This window comes from Protopterus annectens, chromosome 4.part0, assembly GCF_019279795.1.
Source record: "Protopterus annectens isolate FY-2018-M chromosome 4.part0, PAN1.0, whole genome shotgun sequence".
Classification (NCBI taxonomy): domain Eukaryota; kingdom Metazoa; phylum Chordata; order Ceratodontiformes; family Protopteridae; genus Protopterus; species Protopterus annectens.
In genome coordinates, this window is record NC_056733.1 from 1,154,904,367 (window position 1) to 1,154,921,107 (window position 16,741).

At 38.9% G+C, this 16,741-nt stretch overlaps 1 protein-coding gene across 5 annotated transcripts in view; it reads right to left on the bottom strand.

The window, feature by feature from the left end:
• The window catches only part of FBXL6 (F-box and leucine rich repeat protein 6), a 1,251,928-nt gene that overhangs the window by 383,701 nt on the left and 851,486 nt on the right, over positions 1 to 16,741 (bottom strand). For 4 of the 5 annotated variants that reach the window (XM_044069116.1, XM_044069115.1, XM_044069117.1 and 1 more), the window contains exon 7: positions 7,689 to 7,802. The exons of the other annotated variant lie outside the window; for it this stretch is intronic. In XM_044069116.1, the coding sequence (XP_043925051.1) occupies positions 7,689 to 7,802 (114 nt within the window). The remainder of the gene's footprint in view (positions 1 to 7,688; positions 7,803 to 16,741) is intronic. 5 annotated transcript variants of the gene reach the window in all.

Here is a 16,741-nt window from a genome sequence, read left to right on the forward strand (position 1 = left end):
GCACAGATGAAGTCTTAGAGCAGCTGGATGGGGCTAAGTGTCTGACCACTAATGATCTGACCAATGGCTACTGGCAGATGCCATTGACTCCCACCGCTAGAGAGAGGTCAGACTCTGTGACTCCTTTCAGATTCAAGTTCCACAGTGACGGTTCAATAAAGGCTGTCCCTCCTGCTGTTCCCTTATTCAGAGGACCAAATAATATCAAAACACCGTAGCAAATAACGCACGTTCAAACTGACATGAAACTTATTTATTCAACACAAAAAACAAACATAAATAGTAAAATATTTGGATTAAGCGCGTTCATCTCCCCTCAGGAGACTTCATCAGAATCAACTAACAAAAGGTTCTACCCATTGTAAATACTCCACAAGCTAGTTTCACTGGTCAGCCAATTAACTAATTATTGAGACTTTTAAAGTGCATAGTGCTTAAAAGCATTAGTGCTTAGAACAATGCAGTACTTCCCATTCATAGTGACTAAAAGTGCACACTTCATAATAACTTATCAATTAAAACAGTTAGTAACTCAGTAAAAACTATACATAGTGTAATAATATACTAAATAATGAATAAATGCATAAATTCCATAAAGGATAGTAAAAATACCTTAAAATCTTGTTAAAAATAATTGAGTGCATAAAAAATACTCAATTACATAAAAAAATGCTAAAATGCATGATAAAAACAATGTTGTTACATACACAACTAAAACACAGTACTTCACACTTGCTATGACTGCCTAATAAAATAAATGTGTGAATATATAAATATATAAAACATTACAGTAGATATTGTTTGTGTATTTTATATACAGTACATATTAAAATATGCACTATATATAAAAAAAAGTTTCAATATGTTCTATATATCCACTCTCCTGGGGTTGGAAGCCCGTTATTTGAGGGCTGGGGTGATGGAAATATAGTCGTTTAACCCTGGGTTACTACATGCATCTAACCTCAGTTACCATACCAACCAACACCCAAAACTTATAGTCAGCCTTTTTGCAGTTTAGAATGTGTCTGTATAAGGCATTGTTCTCATTTTTCCTGTTGATGTCATAGGTGTGTGGGAGTCAAGGGCACCTGCCAGTAACCATTGGTCAAATGTGGTAGGTGTTCCCAATGTCCCTTTATAGCAGGAATCAAAGAGTTGAGTATACCCAACATCCCATACAAGCTTAAAGGGAGGACCTACTCTAGTTGCTACACCAAAGGGGTGGTGTACATTGCTTATTGTACTATGTGCTGGGCATACTATATAGGGAAAAACGAGCACAATTTAAGGCAACGCATATACGAACACACCTATGACATCAACAGGAAAAATGAGAACAATGCCTTATACAGACACATTCTAAACTGCAAAAAGGCTGACTATAAGTTTTGGGTGTTGATGGAAGTAAGGTTGAGTGAGAGAGGAAGAGATTAAAATCCTGGTATATTTAAGCTTTTATACAAAAAAACAACCATATGTGCAGAAAAATATAGAATAAAACAACAAAAAACGGTCACAGAAACGTACTAACGAAATTCCAGTTTATTAACCGGACTTAGCGCTTCGGCTTCACACACAACCTTTAAAGAGTAACGTACATTACTAAAGCTCCCCTTTTAAATACAATATTGTATTCAGTTAGCTCTTAATTATTCAATTACTAACATTCAATTACATTCTTTATTCAAGCCTAATGGCTCCATTGTATTGTATTTTAAAATAAACAGTGTCTCTTTATACAGCAGTTTACTTTTTATTTCTCTGAATTCACCCAACTGCAATTTCACCTGTTCTAAAACAGTTGTTCTTAAACAACTTGGATTTGAATTATGACACAACTTAAAATGAGCCCCCAAAGGGCTTTCCATTTTTACATTAATATCCCTGACGGGTTCTTGTGCACGTTTTTTAAAAGATCTGTTTCCCCAATGTAATATAATCCACAACCACATTTCAACAAATATATGACACTTTGTGTTACAATTATCAATTTGATATAAAATGTATGCCATTAATATTTTCAAATCTTCTAACTACATACTTGCAACTGCAACATTTATTACATATATATGTTCCCTTATTTACCACCATTTCGCTGTACATTTTAGCACTTGGTGGAACAAAACCTTTATGTATTAGCATATCAGCCAGGTTTCTATCCTTCTTATAAGATATTTGCACATAGTGAGATTAGTTAAGTACTGTTTTTCTGCAACTGTGTGAACCTGTTCACCTGTGTTATTTTTAATATTTCCTGTGCCTGAAACTCTGCTCTTTACTGTAAATAGATATTTAATATTTTTATGCTCTTTTCTTATTTATTATTAAAATCCTGGTATATTTAAGCTTTTCACTGTGACTGTCCTTTTAGAGAATATTTTAATCTTTGAGAGTACTTGTATATATTTGGTGACAACTCTGGCCACTCCTGAAAGCCTTGCTGTTGGTCAAACTTCCATTTGTACTAATATTAATTTCACTCAGTATAATTGGGTACCCTTGTAAGAGCCTTAGCATAGCTGGCTGTAGAGTGCCTGGTGAGAGTAACTACCCTATAAGTCTAGGCAGAGGGAGCTTAGCTAGCAAATCTGTGCCAGCCTTTCCCAGGTGTGTTTGTGTGTGAAAATCAAATTTCAGTGTGTGTGTGTGTGTGTGTGTGTGTGTGTGTGTGTGTGTGTGTGTGTGTCAGCTGCTTGGAGCAGGGACACGAAGCACTGGTTTCACAGACAGGGTGCTGGAGGACTTGGCTTGGGCATTCTGCTGAGGTCAACTCTACAGCTGTACCAGTAGGGAGTCTTACCATTTACCAGGGATCTGGAGAGAGAGAGAGAGAGAAAAACAGCCCCCGGACTGAGTGCCTATATGCTCTTATGGGAAATTGTGTTTGATGCAGAAAGCTGCATCTGGAATACTGGGTTTATTCATTTTTCTTCCAAGTGAATATCCCCTCTCCAGTGTCAGCGGTGAGGATTCAGGCTCCTTGATTAGTGGCCTAGAGCAGGGACGTCATATCTTGTATGTCAGGTACAGAGTGCCCTTCAACAGTCTGTAGGAGATAAAGCACAGGAATAGAACTTTGAGGCGATCCAGTAAGGCAAACTTCCTACTATTAAGTGATGACTTGGCAAAATGTCAAGCCCTGCAAAACTCTGAAAACACTGCTGCCTATGTGAAATTGTTCACAGAGACCTTGTACAATCATGTTAATAGATACATAGATACAGCTCTGCCTACCAAAAATTAATGGAGAACAAACTCACAAAATAAGCCACTCTGGTGGAATCCCAACATCAGTAGGTTGAATAACAAAAAGAAGAAAGTCATAGCAAAAATTAGGAACTGTGATGCCTAGTGGGATAAAAACTCTTCATCAGTCTAAACAAGTAACTCTAAATATGAGGTAAAAATAACCACCCAGGTCAAAAACAACCATAAGGCTTTCTTTAGCTATATATGTAACCTCAAAGGTATTACACAACAATTTCACTGATCACTGAAATTGCTACATCCAGTGACTACAGTGTCTTATGTACAGACAGACACAAAGTCACAAAATACCAGGATTTGCAGGCAGAAATGAGAGCAATGTGAAAGGAGGATACTCAGACAGTCCCAACTGTAGCAGGAGCAACAGGTCTTATAAAAATAATTTACAATCATACGTAGATATGTTATTGATATATGTAACTCTGTATGAATTGCAGAAGGGGTCATTATTGGGCACACTGAGGGTGATGCGAAGAGCACTTTTGGCTAGCATCAAAGACTGAAACAGTACTAATTTCATGAACTTCAGTCATACTTTGACTTAGGCATGGGGTCCATTCCCATCATGGTATTAGAAACGCAAAAGAAATTAAAATGAGCAAAGCCATAAGAGATAGCAAATCTACCGGCTGACAAATTCTTCTCTGGTTTTATCCCACTCCCCCCAAAAACCCTTCTGGAAACAACATAAAACATAACACCTTCAACTATTATAGGGAGCAGGTCCTCAACTTGTTCTCCAAGGCCAAGATCATCATATCGACAGACCCAAATAATATTCTAGAATGCCTTCTAAATAGCATGAAACATGATGTATCAGGACCACTACAGTCATACATAACCATAGTTTCCAGACAGGCTTCATGCCACGTAAATGAAGTTCTGAAACTGTTATCCCTCGTACCATCGACGGACCCCACTAACAACTGCCCCTTAAGTCTGACTTCTCTTATATGGGAAGCAATAGAAAGACTTATCATGGAAATGATTAACGATGACACTGAAAATCTTCAGACACTGAATCCAACCCAGTTTGGTTTTGTCAAGGGCAGATCATGTCTGGTGGACTTCTTTGAGAAGGTCACCAAAGCAATGAATGAGAGCAAAACTGTGGATACCGCCTACATTCACCTGGTCAAGGCATTTGACGCAATACCTACCTCCGCCATTGTAAACAAACACATGGAATTAGGTATAAAATCCTCTGTCACCCACTAAACAGCTGGGTGGCTCTCAGATAGGACCCAAAATGTTAGACTAGGAATGTCCATCACCACAAAGAGGCCAGTCACTAGCAGAGTCCCTCAGGGATTTATGCTCAGTCTGCTCCTTTTTTTGCATCTACTTCTCTGAAGTCAAGGCCAAAATCAAGGGAGTCTGAAAGACCAGATTTGCAGACCATTGCAAACAAAGTGCAATAACAGAATCTCCCCTTCTCAAGACACTAGTTTTCTACAAAAAGAGCTGACTCAGGCACGTAACTGCTGCAAGAGCCCTTGCAAAGCCAAGAAATGCATAATAGCATCCTTTGGGAAGTCAGCTACTCCTCTAAGTTATCTCATTGATAAGACACCCCTAAGAGTAGGCTCAGTAGGTCAGGGATATGAAGACGCATGTAGACAGTAACCTGGCTTTTGACCATCAGGTGAATATGGTAGTAAGGAAACCATTCTATTTTGTGCAACTTATAAGCAAGAGTATGTAGGTGCAAGGAAGTCATCATTTAACTATATGTGGCCCTCCAAAGACCAGTCATTGACTACAACACCCCCGTAGTATGAACCTGACCAGACACATGAAACAACTGGAATGTCTACAGAGATTCCTCACAAAAAGTATACAGGGCATAAACAACATGTTCTATGCGTAGTTCCTAAATGCTCCAAGATCAGCAGGGGTCCTGAGTTTTATTTTTATTTCAAAGGTGACAGCTTTATGGCTCAACCTTACTAGAGAGTGCATTACACTGGGGAGGTGCAACATTCTCCAATGTTAGTGAGGACCAGATCCAGTATGTTTGCATCCTTAGTGGACATATGGGCTATCTGGTCCAGGATGTTTGTGTTGACAAAGTCCAGGAATCTCTGGGCCTGCAAGTTTCGGGTAATGTTCAATTCCCAGCTTATAGTGGGGTAGTTACTTCAACCATGAATATAGTATATGGTTGATTAGCATGTGTGTCCAGTAAGTTTAAGTATATGTTATGGGTTTCCTGGGTCATAGACAGGGATTTATAACTTGCAAGGATATGGTATGGGACTTTGCCTATGATAATTTGGACATGGACAAGCTCAAGTACATCATCCTGTTTGACCTCCCTTGTGGTATGTTTGTTTCTGATGCAAACTGAGACACCTCCTTCCTTTAGTCTCTCTTTGTGCAGTAGCTTGTCTAAGTGCATGGAAGGCATATGGCTGCACTGACCTGCACTGCTGGGGTGCTCTTTGCAGCATTAAACCACATTTCAGTAACTGTACAAACATCTGTTTTCTTTCGGGTGAGGAGAGTTTGGAGGGAGTTGTATTCCTTGTTTAGATTCTTGGCACTGAGCAGTAGTAGCACCTTTAGATTTTCTAGAGTTGGCTTTGCTCTGTCAAAAGATTTGTCAGTTTGGCATTCCCTAAAAAGGGCACAATGGGGAATGACAATGTTTTAGCCAATATTTGAAAGCCTACAGGAGACAGGTGCAAACCATACAAGTCAAAACAGAGTGATCTATTAACCATATCGTCCCATGCTGACAAATATTGTACCCACTTGGAGTGACACCAAAAACTAAGCCTATTATTAAAGTTAATTGTCTTTTGTTCATATTGTGGCATCATGCTAGAAGAAGGTAAAATGTTGCTCAATGCTATGCTCACACCAGTCTGGGGCACAATCCGAGAGCTCCATCATGTCTGTCTTCATATAGTCCAAGGAGGTATGTCTCAGGTTATTTACAATATAGATTATTATATCATCTTTAAACGTTACTTGTACCCTAAGCACAACATTTCTGTTCCCTGGAATGTGTCCTTCACCCTCTGTAAGATCTTCATATTTTCATGTATTAATAAAACACATAACTTAGCAGCTTCTTCTCCACTGTGGTATTTTCATCCTGTTGAGCTTCTTCAGTACACACCATGATAGAGCAGAATTAAATCTTATGATGCTTTCTTCTAGGAATCTGTCATCCTTGCTCTTAACATCATTTTGCCTGACACATCTGAAAGTTTCTTGCTATGGAAAACACTGCAAGTTACTTATAGTTTATTTTGTTATTTACTCCCACTAGGGGCATAAAACTATTCAGGCTCTAAGGCTTTACAACTTCACCATAATTTACAGCTCCATTCTTTCCCTTCCCTGGAGCCATAAACCTAAGCGTTTGTTTATTTCTGACCGTTATGTATAATGTATACTCCTAAAACAGTGTATAAATTAATCATTGATGAATAAGCACAAACAAAGCAATAATAATAAAAGGTAAATAAGCTAGTCACTGTTAAGAAGTAGCACACAGACACATTTGATTGGTAGGCAAAACTCTGTATGAAACATGACAGTTTAGCAGATGATAAATGGTTATTAATGCACAAAGGTATATGTGCGAGGACCAGCTATGCACTTCAAATTTTGAGCTTTACTAACCAAATTTCTAGGCATACTTTGATCTGTGTATACTTAGGATTCATAAATGCACTGTGTAATATTCTGTGAAAAGTGCTAGAGAAAAAAAGGAGAGAAGTAAGAACAGAAATTAACAGTTTTGCTGACAGGACCAGACACAATGATTTGTTTCATATATATGTATTGCCAACTGAGAAAAGATACAAACACTAATAAGCTGAGGTTTTCTAAGGCCAGAAATATTATACTCCAAATGAATGAAGGAAGGAAAGTGGGTTGGGATGGGTCCTGAAACTCAAATTCCATTTTTTAAAAGGGCTGCTATCTCAACTCGCACTTAACCAAGCATTTTTAGTGTGTTTGTGTGTGTGTGTGTGTGTGTGTGTGTGTGTGTGTGTGTGTGTGTGTGTGTGTGAGACACTCAGACTAACAAATCTGCAAGACTCACAACAAAACAGTCATGAGCACTTAGTAAGGATTCTAAAAATTATTAGTATTTCTTGCTACTTCCATTCTACAGAGAAATGGAAATGTGAGCTGACAGAAAAGACTTAGGGCATACTAATCTCATTAGCTGTGCCCTCCCATGGCATTATTGGCAAGTAGCAGCTTTCCAAGAAGACAAAATATCAACATATGCATCTAAAAAGCATCCAGGGCTAGAAAAATATGTGGCCGGCAGGTGTGGACTGTGTAGAATTTCACAATAAAATAAAAATGTGTCCCCCCCCCCCCCCCCCAGATTTCTGCCCTTAGTGGCCCTTTAATTATGGAAATGTAACCCCCCAGGCACACCCAAGTACCTGAAGTTTTGGACAGCCAACTTGCAACGCTTCAACTGAGATCTGAAACTCGTGCTTAGTTTTTCTGATATCAGTGTTCACTTCCAACAACTGAAGTTCTGGGCAACACCCACTCTATGAAATAAAGAACCATCCTGTTACAATGCAGCTCCTTTAATACTTTTTGACGTAAAATGCTTTAAAAAGACAATTCAGCTATGTATATATGCATGTATGTACCTATCTTTACCTATCTATGCTTTGCTTACTACTAAGAATAAAAACATTTTCTAAGAGAATCTTGGAAGAAAAATTCAGCAAACAAACAAAAAAAAAAGAATATACATCATTATGAGAATAAAGTGTACATCTGAAGTTAAGACGCTATATTTAATTACATCAAAACGGATCAGTTTCAGGTTCATCCCACTGATAAAGTTATTAAGCAATTCACTGAGCAGCAAAAACAATGAAAATCATTTACTCAAAATATCAATATATATGAAGTACAGAACTGTACAGGCAACTTAACATAATAATAGATTTCTGAATAGATCACAGATGCAGTAGTCCTTACTATTGGGACTTAGCTGCTAGGAGTCCCCATAAGACCAACCCCTACTTCTACAGCTCACACATGTGAGGCATATACCCAAAATACACCCAGCTCCTGGTACGTCTGAACATATCAGTATTACAGTATTACAAAAGTGTCTATGTATGCCATTTTAGAGCTTATTTGGCCAGAACCCATAGCAAGGGCCCTAAAGATGAAACAGCAGTTCAAAGTCAGACAGGATAGTTAGAATGAGGTAGGCAACAAACCCTATTCCATTCTCCAGAATTGAACAAGTTATTAAAAGGTAGGGGAGGGAGAGTACAGAAGTTCTCTCCAGTTAATATCCAAACCCCAGCAGACCCAAGGACTTAGGAACTCAAAGAAATATGGGAAAAGGACAAATATGACTGACTGGACACAAATACCTTCTCCAAGACCAACTGGGTGTAATGGAAATATGGAAAAAAACAGTGGATATTGTGGGTGGGAGAAATAACAGATCATTGTTGCAGTACTAAAATTTACTACACTCTTCCTTAAGAACACTGTTGCAGTAGTCTTTATTGAGATGAATCACAAAGCTCTGTGGAGTATGGGTGGTGGAATGAGAAAAAAAAGGGCTAGAATACAGCTTGCTCTATAAGACCATAGCTTTGGGATGGATATCTAGCCTATAGTGTTTGAAGAATGTATGAAATGATGACCAGGGGCAGTTTCAAAAATAGCTTGAGTGTCAACTCATTTTAAGAATGCCACAGTGGTTGCAGTGCCCCTGGTAGTAAAAGCTTTGACTGGGCTTTCCAGCAATTTTATTTAGGATTAGAAGAAAAACTGAGCACACTGCTGAAAACACTAAAAAATATCTTGTTTGGACAGCAGTCCCTCTTTTTTTCATTTTAGCGAAGGAGCTGAAGAATTGGTTTAATATTCTAAGTATCCTGTTTGGCGCTGAGAGCACCTAAATTGTCTGCAAACATCTTGGGCATGAAGGACTGTTTCCACCTCAGATTCAGGGTTTTAGGAAGAAGCCTAGAAACTGAATGGCCTGATCGGAGGTAGACTTTGCGACTACTTTAGGCATAAAAAAGGACTGTTCTAAAGCTCAACTTATCCTTGTGGAAAACAAGGAAAGACTTATTGCATATCTAGGCCTGTAGTAAGTATACTCTCTTACCAGATGAGATGCCCCCCAGCAGGATAGTTTTCCACAATAAGAATTTAACAGATACAGATGCAACTGGCTCAAAAGGAGACTGGGTAAGCTTTCTAACTCATGGTGTCCTTTTTCTTGGTAAGGCATAGAACTCTTTTCATTACTTATTTATAGTATTTGTTGACCTAGAAAGTCTGACTGGGAACATAGTCTCACTTTCAGCAGAGATTCCAGGGACAAAAGCTTCAAATGATACATATTAAAAGATTATACACATTGCAGAAAAAAAACATAAATGGCTTTACTGGTCTTAAGCTAAACAGTGGGACATTCTGTGAAATCAAGGACAGTTTCAACAAGAGCTGCCACAAAATAAATATTCTGACTTATTTCAAACAAATACACTCCAGTCCTGGGCAATGGGCAAACAACAATAAGCTGCCTTCAGTCACAGCCATACACCCCATTTAGTGACTACAGTCCTCCATTCATTACCAGACTAAAAAATATAACTCAAAGTCAGAGGTATTATGTGAAGCTGGGGGCACTTTCAACTCTGCTACTCATAAAACAGTAACTAAAAAGTAAATATTCCAACTTATTTAATACAAGGGAAGACTGATCCTTTCAGATCTGACAGACCTCAGAAAAAGGAAGGTGATGTTGCACTACTCTTTGCTACCTCCTATAATATAGCTCCCTATACAAATTCTACTCTACAATTTGCCAAGGCCAAAATTCTTATTTCCTTCCTAAAAATGAATGGCTGTAAAAGAAATTATGTATTCTAGTCCTTTATATACCCCTGGGTAACAACATACCCTTAATGAAGGAAATCCTTGCTTGGATATCCAACAATATCAAGAACGAGACCATTATCTTAGGCAATGTAAATATCAACTGGCTAGACCTTTCCCTAACATTCCATCTTCAAACACTAATTTATTTAATTTTACTTAGCTGATCAATTCTCCAACCAGACCTAACAATGACCGTGGCTCCATTTTAAATCCAATTCTGGTCAATGACCCGCAATAAAATATCTTCTGCCGGTACTCTCCCAAACACCCTCAGCGACCGCCTCCCCACCTTTGTCCACCATTCTGCCCCTTCACTTCAAAAGCCACATCAGTGTAAACTAATAAGGAACCTGACAAAATTCAATCCACTGAGTTTAATAGATATACTAAAAAAGATTAACTGGCACATGCTAAAAGCTCTCCCTCTTGATGATGCAGTAACTATTTCAACTTGGCATTCCTACACACAGTAAATAGCTTGCTCTTCTTCGTTTAAAGCAGATCAAAGTAAACCATGTCTCATGGCTGATCAAAACCACTAAAGAACTTATGAAAGCCAGAGTCAAAATTTGGAAGCAATGTTGAGCAAATAAAAACCCTCCAGACCTTATGAAATAAGACAAAAAAGACCACTATCTAAAACAAGAGAATGACCATATGTTAAACTCCACAAAAATTCTGGAATTCTATTACACCACTACTAAATTCAGGCACAAAGAGCAACCCATGTCCATATCTAGACAAAACATCTCAAGAAATAGACACTCTCTAACTCTCATTTTATCAATGCCATAGCATGTATCACCACCTCTTTTCCCCAAGCCCACAGCAGCACAAACCCTGCAACTCCATCAAAACTATCCTCCTTCTCCTCTTCTACCACTCCCTCCCATTCATCTCACAATGCCTCTAACCATTCCACACCCAAGTTTTCTTTTAAACCCATTCCAACTGCCACAATAAAAAGATTACTTCTCAAGCTCAAACCTTGCTCTAATGCTTTTGACAATCTACCGACACAATTCCTAAAACTAGCAGCCAAAGCTACTGCCTACTCTGTTGCCATACTTCTAAATAGATCAATCCAAAATTCGTATGTCCCAAAAATCTGGAAAAAGCATTTATTCTACCACTTCAAAAAAGTGGCAGTAATATGGATATCTCAAATTTCAGACCAACAGCCATTCTTTCCCCTCTCTCCAAGATCTTGAAAAAATGTGTACATATTCAAATTCTAAATGTTCTACTTCACAACCAAATTCTATCTCCCACACAGCACAGAGTTAGGTCAGGTCATAGCACCATAACTGTCCTTCATATCCTTTACAGACACAATCAACAGAGCCCAAGACTCTGGTAAAATTGCATTTTCCCTATTCCTAGACTTCTCAAAAGCTTTTGATACATCTCTTGCACTCTATTTCTCACTGGCCTTTCCCCTTCCTTTCTTAACTGGTTCTCAAGCTACTTGGCAGACAGACAACAGGCTGTAAAATGGCAACATTCCCTCTCTCTCCATAGCTTAACACCTATACAGGAGTTGCCCAAGGCTCCATACTAGGACCCCTCCTATTCACTATTTTCATTAACAGTCTTCATTCTTCTCTAGGTCATGGTTCGCTTATTCAATACGCAGGCGAAGCAACCATTTTCTCCGCCAGCTCCATTTCTGATCTACAATAAATAACTCAACTGGCCTTTACCTCTACTGAAACCTGGCTGTATAACAATCACCCATCACTCAACCCAAACAAAACCAAGCTCATGCTTTTCATCCCTAAGAGGAAAGCCCCCTTTAAACAAAACCTAATTCACTCTACTTTCACAGAGTAACGCAGCAATTGAGGTTGTTATCCACACAAAACTATTAGGAGTAATTACAGATGAACACCTGAAATTTGAGTTACACTTGCATCACAGTATCAGCCAAACTCACCAAAAGCTAGATATCTTCTACAGGCATAAATACTTCCTCCACAAAACAAGTTTTAGCTTCCACTTACCTACTACCATCTCTCATATATGGTGCACCATTACTTACTAATCTCCCACCCTGTCTAAAAACTAAACTCGACACTAGTTTTAACAAAATCACCAAATTTGCTACTAACGCCAAATACTATACCTAGCACTGTACCATGCTTCACTTTCTCAACTGGCTTGAACTACATCACTACCTCTCCTACTTGAAACAACTGCACACAAAATAATCTTTAAACCATCAGACTGTCCTGTTCTTAGCATGATATTCAGTTTATATGATCCAAGAAGGCCTCTCGGATCCAAGAATCAGCACCTTTTGCTGTACAAAAAACAAACCTGCCAGATGGCCAGTTTCTATATTCTTGTTCAGTAGCCAAATCGTGGAATGCCCTACCGTTAACTACTGGAACCACTCAAAATCCTGATGCTTTCAAGACCTCCCTAACAAACTACTTATCTTCTACCTGGAATTGCATCTGCACCTTGTCTCCTTCTCTCAAAACCTAACTGCCACTACTTAATGCTGACACTAATGTTTAAAATGCACTATGTATTGATGCCATGTATTAGCCTCCCTATTTCTGCTATCAGAAATAGTTATGGGATGTCTATCACTTTACCTTTGTGGATCTTTGCATTTGTCAGTTTGCTAGAATACCTGTAATACAAGCAACTGTTAAAAATGTTACCTGTGCTGTACATACTCTTGCTTGCTTGTTTGTTTCTTTCGGCTTTTCCCGGTTAGGGGTCGCCATAGCGGAACTCCGGTCCACTAATGATTGGCAGTAGATTTTGACGTGCTGGCTTGCCGGGCCTAATGCACAACCTTCAACGAAGGAATGCCCATTCACGCATGTCGCCCCACAGAAGACGCTCTAACTGAGAATCGAACGGGCAGCGTCTAACTGTGAGGCGACAATGCTACCACAGCACCACCACCGCCGTGCTGTACATACTCTTGTAATATATTTATTTCATATGTATACACTCTACATATATGTTTCTTGTTATTTGTGGAGCTTTTCTCCCTGGGCCTCCACTGAAAATGGGGTCACAATGGCCCAGTGGACCACCCTGGGAAACAAATGCAAATAAATAAACAAACAAGAGTCTTATCTGGGGGAAGACAAAAGACCCCATTAAAGGAGGAATTTCCTCCCACTGCCATCTGTAACCTTAATGAATGACTTTCAAAACACATTTATCTGAAACCATCTGTTGCCAAAGAGAAAAATGAAAATTTTGACTTTCTGGAAGAAAAAAAGGGACTAGAGTGGAAGGAGGTCAGAAGATCTCTTGAAGAGTCATTCAGACCAGCAGGACTGTTCTTGGTTTTTGGGAGGTTTGAGACTTTTCTTTGGAACCCCCTTGTTGTTTCTTCTTAAATATTTGTTCACCTGAATGTTGTTGAGATTATCTGTTTCTGCCAAAACTGAATGGAGAGACAGAAAATCTCTTGGACAAATTGGAAACGAAGAGTTGAAAAATCTTAGAGATTCCCTGGATCAGCTTGTCCATTTCATCACACTTTTGATCACCTCTGCAGCAGAGGAGCTGAACATTAAATCTCTATTCAAGCAAGAGAAATTTTATTTTTGTTTTTATTTTACATTTACCGGGAAAATGTCCGACTGGGCAGGGCTGCCCATTTTCAGCAGAGGTCTGGGGAAAAAAGCTCCATACAGTAATTACATAAGATAATTAAAAAAAAAAAAATAGACAGTTTGTAGAGGAAGCATATACACTAGTACACAGTTATGATGAACATAGTACTACAAACAATATGAATTTACAATTGCATCACTTGCACAACATTTTGTAGTTATATGGATTTATAAAACAGTTAAGATAATGAATTTAGTAAAAATAGTGTCAAGCCTCTAGATTAGTTTATACTTTTGGTAAACATAGTCAAATCTCTGTTCAGTGGCAAATATACATGATGGTTGTGTCAGTAGGCACAAAATGATATACATAAACTAAGAGTATGCAGCACTAGTAATGCTACTGTGAATTTTTGCCTGCTTTTAGGATCTAGAAGTACTGAAAGAGATAGTGTAGATGAGAGAGAGGAGGTGTGTGTAAAAAGGTTGATAGTTTTTTACCCACAGCTAGTAAAGGAGCAAGTTCGTGAGTTGGATAAATGTAACTTAAGAAGGCTCTTAAAAATCATGTGTGTTTTCCAGTGACTGGATTTCTAGAAGTGCATTCCATGTTTTTGCAACAGTAGTGGCATACAGGGAGTCCCCAGAGTTATATTTGCTTTTAGCGATGTCAACTAGCGATTTGTTGGCACTTCTCAGTGGACGGTTGCTGGCATAGTGTAGTAGTCCCTGTACAGCTGTTTTTTTTTTTTTCTGGGTGGGGGGGGGGTGATAGAGGATTTGGTGGGCTATTGTAAATGTTGGTGGAAAGTTAGTAGGTTTGGTAATTCTAGCCAGGATAGCTTTTTTAAGGGGAATGGCAATGATGGGTTTGTATGGTGAGTCAGTGGCGAATTTGGCTATTTTGTTATAGTAGATAATTTATTTAGGTCACCTTTTGTTTAGTTTGGTGAGTACTGGGAGGCATACAGAAGTGTGGAGAGTAGGTGGGTTCTTGCAATTTTGACTTTACTTTCAGAGGTTAGGTAATTTTTGCATCTATAGAAGGTGCCTAGCTTTTTATGAACCTTTGTGATGGTTTGACTACATGTTTACCGAATTTCATATTGTGAGCTATAATTACTTCTAGTAGTTTTGTTTGGGCAATGGGTGTGATGGGGGTATTGTTGGAGGATGTTATTTTAAATAATGGAATTGGGTCAGCAGCCTTAGAGGGATGGAATAACATTAGCTGTTTTTTTTTAGGGTTAAGTATTAGCTGTGGGTCAGAAAGCCATTTTTTCTATTGTTGAAAAGGATTCTTGGGTGATTTGTTGTAATTACAGGAGTGATGGGGCAACAGCATATTAAGGTAGAATCATTGGCATACTGAACCAGGCTGGCATGGAGGGTAGCCTTGAACAGGTTGTTAGCGAATATGGTGAAGAGAAGTGGTCCAAGGATTGATCCCTGTGGAACACCTAAGTTTACAGGGAGAAGGGGGAATAAGATGTTTTTCCATGTTACTGCTTGTTGATGGTTTGAGAGAATCTTTGAACCATGATAGTGTGGAGATGTGGAGTTTGAGTTCTCAGAGTGCAGTTAGTAGTTTGGAATGGGAAACTGTGTCAAAGGCTTTGGAGAGGTCTAAGAATATGGAAGAAAAAATATTATCTTTGTTTCGTTGTTGATTTGCTGTACTGGAGAAACTGATGAGGGCAGTAGTGGTGCTATGACTTGAGCGGAATCCATGTTGCGTTCCAGCCAGGAGATTATTTGTTTGTAGGTAGTTTAGTATTTGAGAGTGAATGCATTTCTCAAGGATTTTTAAAAGGGGGGATAAGTATGGCAACTGGACAGTATTTAGTTAAGTCAGTAGAATCACTGCCTTTGAGTATGTGTATTATGTGAGAGATTTTTCAGAGGGATGGTATATGTTGTCCAGCTAATAACCTGTTTATTAGTATGGATACAGGGTAAGAAGTTGCTTTGGCAGCAATACTGATGACTTCATCTGGGAGTCTATCAGCCGCAAGGGTAGTGGGTCTAGTTTTGTTTGATATTTATATATTGTATTGGTTGGGACTGGTTGTAGGGAGTACCCATTTTGGTCAAACACTGGTGTTTGAGGGTTTGTTTGAGTTGCAGGAGAGCTGCTATTAATCAGATTTTGAATGGAGTTGGTAAAGTATTCATTAAATTGTGTTGCAGTGTTGCGAGAAGAGGTGCCAATATTAGGGAAAGGAGTAGTAGTTTTTCCTAGCTGTAGTATTTTATTTATGGCTGCCCAAAAGTTTTGAGTTTGTTTTGTGCTTGGCCTGTACCTCAGAGTAGTTCGTGGTTTTGCGTGTCAATCCTTATTTGTTTTTTGGACTTGTTTCTTAGCTCAGGGTAATTTTGTCTATTTTGGTTGGTTTTGTTTTGCCACCATGTTTCACATGCCTTACCTCTCTGTTTTAGGAGTTGCCGAGTATTTTTGGTAAGCCAGGGGGCATAGTTGGATTTTGTTCTTATTGTTCTAGTTGGGCAAGCTGGTCAAGTATGTTTAGGAAAGTAGCACTGAAGTAATCCACTGCTTTGTCTAGGGGGAGGTTTAAGAGGGGTGACCAGTTACAATGATTTAAAGTAGTTATGAGGTATTTGTTGTAGAGAGGAGGTTTTTGTGGGTTTAATGTGGTGCCATAGGGTGAAAGTAGGTTGGTGGTCACTGAGAATGTTAAGTAGTGTCCCAGAGTTGTAGGGTTGAGTAGGCCGATTGGTGAGAATCCAGTCCGAAATGATTTTTTTCCTGGAGGATTTATCAATTCTAGTAAGGGTTTGGTTTAGCTGAGTAAAGCCATGTAGGTTTATGTGAGTGGTGGGGAGGGGAGAGATACATATGGACCAGTCGATATTAAAGTATCCTAGTATAAGTGTTTCTTGGGGGAGGGCCTGTGATGACCAGTGGAGTATAGCTTCTAGTGTGTCAGTGTTACCAGGGGGAAAATATGCACCAA